Genomic DNA, 8,645 nt, shown 5'->3' with positions numbered 1-8,645 from the left:
TCACATTGAACAATATTAAAGCGACGCTTTACTAATAAGTATCAATCGCACAAATCAGCTAACTAAACTAAATTTGCGCTTGTCTAATATATTAAATTTTGTTCTAGAAATTCGTTACTTAATGAGTTGTACTAATGGGAGAAAGATATTTAAGGAAATTATTTAATTTGGATATTCTAAATAGTTGTTTAAATATATAATTTTAAAGGGTTCGATGTTATTAAAAACTTTTGTGACATGATTTCACAAGTTAATTTTGCAAAATAGAGATGCTATTTATGTCACTAATGAAAATTATTACTTTTATGCCAAAAGTATTGCCTATTATTGTAAACATAGGAATAATTGACTCGTCTAACTGATAAAAATCCGTAGGATCATCTCACAAAAAACCTTCTATTTTTTTTAATTATGTTCACAATTTGGTTAACCTCATTTCATCTGCAATCTATGTTCAATCATCAAATTTTAATCATTGTGATTTGCATAACACATGTTTGTTTAAAGCTCGGAACCTTGAATTAATTAAGATCTCGTCTAAAACTTTGAATTCTTGAGGATGAGAAATTGTTTGTTTGTTTTTTAAGTATGTCATATTCATGGAAAATTTTTTATCTCCAATAAAATGACATTTATAACTTTATCTTTTAAAACGATTAGAATAGATATTTTGTAGAATATGCCATAAAATGATAACATGGCTTACACATTTGGGCAATGAGGACGCCACCAGTGGCTTACAATTAGGTCCTTGAGATTTTTGTATTTGATAAGTTACAAGTTATCAGAAAACTATTTTAAATATGTTTTCGTAAGCCGATCACTGGTTTCAGTTCGTTTCTTAACATAAATTAATAAATTAATAAGTTTTTCTAAAATGATTTAATAATATCTTGTTATTATATAATTGAACTAAAAATATATAATTCTCTATCTACTAGACCATGTGTTGTAACAAATATTTTTTTTAAAGTTTTCGTACTTTAATCTTGAACATGCAACAATACAAAATTGCACAACTCCTCGGCACTTCAGTAACTAAAACTTTATTCTAGGGATTTTAATAAAATCACTCATACTCTTTCAAAATATATATACATTAGTTAAGCAATCTTCTCAAACGAAATGAGTCGCCTCTCTTTCCTCCAAGGCTTGTCCCAAACAACCACCCGGTAATTGCTTTCGGCATTTGCGGCGAGGGCATCTGTGGCGGAGATGATGAGCCTGTAATTCATACCATTAACTATTTGAGTTTCTCCTTTTACTATCGACACAAAGCTTAACAAGGCATTGACCCGCTTGTTGTGCTCTTTCACGGCAAACTTCCCTATCTCAACCACCTTTGGGTCGGTCAAGTTGCTGATCGGGTTCCAACCGGTGATGTAGGCTTCGATCGAAGAGGAAGCAAGAAGAATTGAAAAGGTAAAGACTAGCAACGAGAGAAATTTGGGTGCCATTTTCTTTCCTTGATCCGATCAATTTTATTTGCTTGTGAAATCTGTAGTGATTATTGGCGGGTTTTTATAGTGACAAAGCCCAATCAAAAAGCCTGCTTTTATGATGTTATATTGACACGTTTAAGCAAACATTACTTCAGTCAAATCTTGTTACAAATTTTTTTTAAGAAAGATAAAATCGAGTTGGGATTACTTAGAAAGCGTATATTTAACTTTTTCAACGTGTCCTTTTAATTTTCACCAAACTTTCTTGTAATAAATAAAATGTATGTTAACTACATGCATCTTTCAATATTACCCTAAGGTAAAAAATCTCTAATTTGTGGTTGACTTTGTTCATATAAATTTGGGATCACAAATAAGTGTTAGTTACGTGGTCTCTTCTAAAGCTGCATTTACTTGAATTGATTAACTTGAAATATGATTTGTTAATCCCAATGTGTTTGCTTACAAAATTAAAAATGTCTTAATCTCAAAGGTTGTTAATAATTGAGTTTGGACATGATTTTTAGTCCTTTATTTCAATATAGAAAATAAATTATATTTGGTATAAGTTGAATTAAACATCAATATTCTTACTAGGTCTTTTTTTGTCACACAGACACAGACACACACACACACACATACACTTTGGTTTATTTTTCTTCACATTGAACAATATTAAAGCGACGCTTTACTAATAAGTATCAATCGCACAAATCAGCTAACTAAACTAAATTTGCGCTTGTCTAATATATTAAATATTGTTCTAGAAATTTGTTACTTAATGAGTTGTACTAATGAGAGAAAGATATTTAAAGAAATTATTTAATTTGAATATTCTAAATAGTTGTTTAAATATATCATTAAAGGGTTCGATGTTATTAAAACACTTTTGTGACATGATTTCACAAGTTAATTTTGCAAAATAGAGATGCTATTTATGTCACCAATGAAAATTATTACTTTTATGCCAAAAGTATTGCTTATTATTGTAAACATAAGAATAATTGACTCGTCTAACTGATAAAAATCCGTAAGATCATCTCACAAAAAACCTTCTATTGTTTTTAATTCTGTTCACAATTTGGTTAACCTCATTTCATCTGCAATCTATGTTCAATCATCAAATTTTAATCATTGTGATTTGCATAACACATGTTTGTTTAAAGCTCGGAACCTTTAATTTAAGATCTCGTCTAAAAATTTGAATTCTTGAGAATGAGAAATTGTTTGTTTGTTTTTTAAGTATATGTCATATTCATGGAAAAAATTTTATCTCCAATAAAATGACATTTATAACTTTATTTTTTAAAACGATTAGAATAGATATTTTGTAGAATATGCCATAAAATGATAACATGGCTTACACATTGGGACAATGAGGACGCCACCAGTGCATGGGTCAAATAAAGATAAGAGTTTATCAAATTTGACCTCAACTTATTATTTTTTTTTTAGAGTTTAGGGTGTGTAATTTTACAATTAGGTCCTTGAGATTTTGGTATTTGATAAGTTACAAGTTATCAGAAAAACTATTTTAAATATGTTTTCGTAATATTGAATTCGCATCCAAATCATTTTGTGAGCCGATCACTGGTTTCAGTTCGTTCCTTAACATAAATTAATAAATTAATAAGTTTTTCTAAAATGATTTAATAATATCTTGTTATTATATAATTGAACTAAAAATATGTAATTCACTATCTACTAGACCATGTGTTGTAACAAATATTTTTTTAAAGTTTTCGTACTTTAATCTTGAACATGCAACAATACAAAATTGCACAACTCCTCGGCACTTCAGTAACTAAAACTTTATTCTAGGGATTTTAATAAAATCACTCATACTCTTTCAAAATATATATACATTAGTTAAGCAATCTTCTCAAACGAAATGAGTCGCCTCTCTTTCCTCCAAGGATTGTCCCAAACAACCACCCGGTAATTGCTTTCGGCATTTGCGGCGTGGGCATCTGTGGCGGAGATGATGAGCCTGTAATTCATTCCATTAACTATTTGAGTTTCTCCTTTTACTATCGACACAAAGCTTAACAAGGCATTGACCCGCTTGTTGTGCTCTTTCACCGCAAACTTCCCTATCTCAACCACCTTTGGGTCGGTCAAGTTGCTGATCGGGTTCCAACCGGCGATGGAGGCTTCGATCGAAGAGGAAGCAAGAAGAATTGAAAAGGCAACGACTAGCAACAAGAGAAATTTGGGTGCCATTTTCTTTCCTTGATCAGATCAATTTTATTTGCTTGTGAAATCTGTAGTGATTATTGGCGGGTTTTTATAGTGACAAAGCCCAATCAAAAAGCCTGCTTTTATGATGTTATATTGACACGTTTAAGCAAACATTAGTTCAGTCAAATCTTGTTACAAATTTTTTTTAAGAAAGATAAAAACGAGTTGGGATTACTTAGAAAGCGTATATTTAACTTTTTCAACGTGCCCTTTTAATTTTCACCAAACTTTCTTGTAATAAATAAAAGTATGTTAACTACATGCATCTTTCAATATTACCCTAAGGAAAAGATCTCTCATTTGTGGTTGACTTTGTTCATATAAATTTGGGATCACAAATAAGTGTTAGTTACGTGGTCTCTTCTAAAGCTGCATTTACTTGAATTGATTAACTTGAAATATGATTTGTTAATCCCAATGTGTTTGCTTACAAAATTAAAAATGTCTTAATCTCAAAGGTTGTTAATAATTGAGTTTGGACATGATTTTTAGTCCTTTATTTCAATATAGAAAATAAATTATATTTGGTATAAGTTGAATTAAACATCAATATTCTTACTGGGTCTTTTTTTGTCACAAAGACACACACACACACACACACACTTTGGTTTATTTTTCTTCACATTGAACAATATTAAAGAGACGCTTTACTAATAAGTATCAATCGCACAATTCAGCAAACTAAACTAAATTTGCGCTTGTCTAATATATTAAATTTTGTTCTAGAAATTCGTTACTTAATGAGTTGTACTAATGAGAGAAAGATATTTAAATAAATTATTTAATTTGGATATTCTAAATAGTTGTTTAAATATATAATATTAAAGGGTTCGATGTTATTAAAAAACTTTTGTGACATGAATTCACAAGTTAATTTTGCAAAATAGAGATGCTATTTATGTCACCAATGAAAATTATTACTTTTATGCCAAAATTATTGCTTATTACTGTAAACATAGGAATAATTGACTCGTCTAACTGATAAAAATCCGTAAGATCATCTCACAAAAAACCTTCTATTGTTTTTAATTCTGTTCACAATTTGGTTAACCTCATTTCATCTGCAATCTATGTTCAATCATCAAATTTTAATCATTGTGATTTGCATAACACATGTTTGTTTAAAGCTCGGAACCTTGAATTTAATATCTCGTCTAAAACTTTGAATTCTTGAGGATGAGAAACTGTTTGTTTGTTTTTTAAATATGTCATATTCATGGAAAAAATTTTATCTCCAATAAAATGACATTTATAACTTTATATTTTAAAACGATTAGAATAGATATTTATTAGAATATGCCATAAAATGATAACATGGCTTACACATTAGGGCAATGAGGACGCCACCAGTGCATGGGTCAAATAAAGATAAGAGTTTATCAAATTTGACCTCAACTTATTTTTTTTTTAGAGTTTAGGGTTTGTAATTTTACAATTAGGTCCTTGAGATTTTTGTATTTGATAAGTTACAAGTTATCAGAAAAACTATTTTAAATATGTTTTCGTAATATTGAATTCGCATCCAAATCATTTTGTGAGCCGATCACTGGTTTCAGTTCGTTCCTTAACATAAATTAATAAATTAATAAGTTTTTCTAAAATGATTTAATAATATCTTGTTATTATATAATTGAACTAAAAATATATAATTCTCTATCTACTAGACCATGTGTTGTAACAAATATTTTTTTAAAGTTTTCGTACTTTAATCTTGAACATGCAACAATACAAAATTGCACAACTCCTCGGCACTTCAGTAACTAAAACTTTATTCTAGGGATTTTAATAAAATCACTCATACTCTTTCAAAATATATATACATTAGTTAAGCAATCTTCTCAAACGAAATGAGTCGCCTCTCTTTCCTCCAAGGATTGTCCCAAACAACCACCCGGTAATTGCTTTCGGCATTTGCGGCGTGGGCATCTGTGGCGGAGATGATGAGCCTGTAATTCATTCCATTAACTATTTGAGTTTCTCCTTTTACTATCGACACAAAGCTTAACAAGGCATTGACCCGCTTGTTGTGCTCTTTCACCGCAAACTTCCCTATCTCAACCACCTTTGGGTCGGTCAAGTTGCTGATCGGGTTCCAACCGGCGATGGAGGCTTCGATCGAAAAGGAAGCAAGAAGAATTGAAAAGGCAACGACTAGCAACGAGAGAAATTTGGGTGCCATTTTCTTTCCTTGATAAGATCAATTTTATTTGCTTGTGAAATCTGTAGTGATTATTGGCGGGTTTTTATAGTGACAAAGCCCAATCAAAAAGCCTGCTTTTATGATGTTATCTTGACACGTTTAAGCAAACATTAGTTCAGTCAAATCTTGTTACAAATTTTTTTTAAGAAAGAAAAAAATGAGTTGGGATTACTTAGAAAGCGTATATTTAACTTTTTCAACGTGTCCTTTTAATTTTCACCAAACTTTCTTGTAATAAATAAAAAGTATGTTAACTACATGCATCTTTCAATATTACCCTAAGGAAAAGATCTCTCATTTGTGGTTGACTTTGTTCATATAAATTTGGGATCACAAATAAGTGTTAGTTACGTGGTCTCTTCTAAAGCTGCATTTACTTGAATTGATTAACTTGAAATATGATTTTTTAATCCCAATGTGTTTGCTTACAAAATTAAAAATGTCTTAATCTCAAAGGTTGTTAATAATTGGGTTTGGACATGATTTTTAGTCCTTTATTTCAATATAGAAAATAAATTATATTTGGTATAAGTGGAATTAAACATCAATATTCTTACTGGGTCTTTTTTTGTCACACAGACGCACACACACACACACACACTTTGGTTTATTTTTCTTCACATTGAACAATATTAAAGAGACGCTTTACTAATAAGTATCAATCGCACAATTCAGCTAACTAAACTAAATTTGCGCTTGTCTAATATATTAAATTTTGTTCTAGAAATTCGTTATGAGTTGTACTAATGGGAGAAAGATATTTAAAGAAATTATTTAATTTGGATATTTTAATAGTTGTTTAAATATATAATATTAAAGGGTTCGATGTTATTAAAAAACTTTTGTGACATGATTTCAAAAGTTAATTTTGCAAAATAGAGATGCTATTTATGTCACCAATGAAAATTATTACTTTTATGCAAAAATTATTGCTTATTATTGTAAACATAGGAATAATTGACTCGTCTAACTGATAAAAATCCATAAGATCATCTCACAAAAAACCTTCTATTTTTTTTAATTCTGTTCACAATTTGGTTAACCTCATTTCATCTGCAATCTATGTTCAATCATCAAATTTTAATCATTGTGATTTGCATAACACATGTTTGTTTAAAGCTCGGAACCTTGAATTTAAGATCTCGTCTAAAACTTTGAATTCTTGAGGATGAGAAATTGTTTGTTTTTTAAATATGTCATATTCATGGAAAAAATTTTATCTCCAATAAAATGACATTTATAACTTTATCTTTTAAAACGATTAGAATAGATATTTTGTAGAATATGCCATAAAATGATAACATGGCTTACACATTAGGGCAATGAGGACGCCACCAGTGCATGGGTCAAATAAAGATAAGAGTTTATCAAATTTGACCTCAACTTATTTTTTTTTAGAGTTTAGGGTTTGTAATTTTCAATTAGGTCCTTGAGATTTTTGTATTTGATAAGTTACAAGTTATCAGAAAAACTATTTTAAATATGTTTTCGTAATATTGAATTCGCATCCAAATCATTTTGTGAGCCGATCACTGGTTTCAGTTCGTTCCTTAACATAAATTAATAAATTAATAAGTTTTTCTAAAATGATTTAATAATATCTTGTTATTATATAATTGAACTAAAAATATATAATTCTCTATCTACTAGACCATGTGTTGTAACAAATATTTTTTTAAAGTTTTCGTACTTTAATCTTGAACATGCAACAATACAAAATTGCACAACTCCTCGGCACTTCAGTAACTAAAACTTTATTCTAGGGATTTTAATAAAATCACTCATACTCTTTCAAAATATATATACATTAGTTAAGCAATCTTCTCAAACGAAATGAGTCGCCTCTCTTTCCTCCAAGGATTGTCCCAAACAACCACCCGGTAATTGCTTTCGGCATTTGCGGCGTGGGCATCTGTGGCGGAGATGATGAGCCTGTAATTCATTCCATTAACTATTTGAGTTTCTCCTTTTACTATCGACACAAAGCTTAACAAGGCATTGACCCGCTTGTTGTGCTCTTTCACCGCAAACTTCCCTATCTCAACCACCTTTGGGTCGGTCAAGTTGCTGATCGGGTTCCAACCGGCGATGGAGGCTTCGATCGAAAAGGAAGCAAGAAGAATTGAAAAGGCAACGACTAGCAACGAGAGAAATTTGGGTGCCATTTTCTTTCCTTGATAAGATCAATTTTATTTGCTTGTGAAATCTGTAGTGATTATTGGCGGGTTTTTATAGTGACAAAGCCCAATCAAAAAGCCTGCTTTTATGATGTTATCTTGACACGTTTAAGCAAACATTAGTTCAGTCAAATCTTGTTACAAATTTTTTTTAAGAAAGATAAAAATGAGTTGGGATTACTTAGAAAGCGTATATTTAACTTTTTCAACGTGTCCTTTTAATTTTCACCAAACTTTCTTGTAATAAATAAAAAGTATGTTAACTACATGCATCTTTCAATATTACCCTAAGGAAAAGATCTCTCATTTGTGGTTGACTTTGTTCATATAAATTTGGGATCACAAATAAGTGTTAGTTACGTGGTCTCTTCTAAAGCTGCATTTACTTGAATTGATTAACTTGAAATATGATTTGTTAATCCCAATGTGTTTGCTTACAAAATTAAAAATGTCTTAATCTCAAAGGTTGTTAATAATTGAGTTTGGACATGATTTTTAGTCCTTTATTTCAATATAGAAAATAAATTATATTTGGTATAAGTGGAATTAAACATCAATATTCTTACTGGGTCTTTTTTTGTCACA

At 30.1% G+C, this 8,645-nt stretch overlaps 4 protein-coding genes across 4 annotated transcripts; all 4 read right to left on the bottom strand.

Annotated features, from left to right (window-relative positions):
* Window positions 1–1,103: 1,103 nt before the first annotated feature.
* On the bottom strand, window positions 1,104–1,457 carry LOC140970765 (cysteine proteinase inhibitor 5-like). The gene has a single exon (XM_073432664.1). The coding sequence runs from the start codon at window positions 1,455–1,457 to the stop codon at window positions 1,104–1,106; it is 354 nt and encodes a 117-aa protein (XP_073288765.1).
* Window positions 1,458–3,311: 1,854 nt separating this feature from the next.
* On the bottom strand, window positions 3,312–3,665 carry LOC140970758 (cysteine proteinase inhibitor 5-like). Its single transcript, XM_073432652.1, has one exon. The coding sequence runs from the start codon at window positions 3,663–3,665 to the stop codon at window positions 3,312–3,314; it is 354 nt and encodes a 117-aa protein (XP_073288753.1).
* A 1,843-nt stretch (window positions 3,666–5,508) lies between these two features.
* On the bottom strand, window positions 5,509–5,862 carry LOC140976443 (cysteine proteinase inhibitor 5-like). The gene has a single exon (XM_073440633.1). The coding sequence runs from the start codon at window positions 5,860–5,862 to the stop codon at window positions 5,509–5,511; it is 354 nt and encodes a 117-aa protein (XP_073296734.1).
* Window positions 5,863–7,694: 1,832 nt separating this feature from the next.
* Window positions 7,695–8,048, bottom strand: LOC140976369 (cysteine proteinase inhibitor 5-like). Its single transcript, XM_073440514.1, has one exon. The coding sequence runs from the start codon at window positions 8,046–8,048 to the stop codon at window positions 7,695–7,697; it is 354 nt and encodes a 117-aa protein (XP_073296615.1).
* Between the last annotated feature and the right edge of the window lie 597 nt (window positions 8,049–8,645).

The sequence above is a fragment of the Primulina huaijiensis genome, chromosome 1, assembly GCF_012295235.1.
Source record: "Primulina huaijiensis isolate GDHJ02 chromosome 1, ASM1229523v2, whole genome shotgun sequence".
Classification (NCBI taxonomy): Eukaryota; Viridiplantae; Streptophyta; class Magnoliopsida; order Lamiales; family Gesneriaceae; genus Primulina; species Primulina huaijiensis.
Note: the sequence above shows the minus strand (reverse complement) of the source record. Positions and strands in the feature narration are given on the sequence as shown.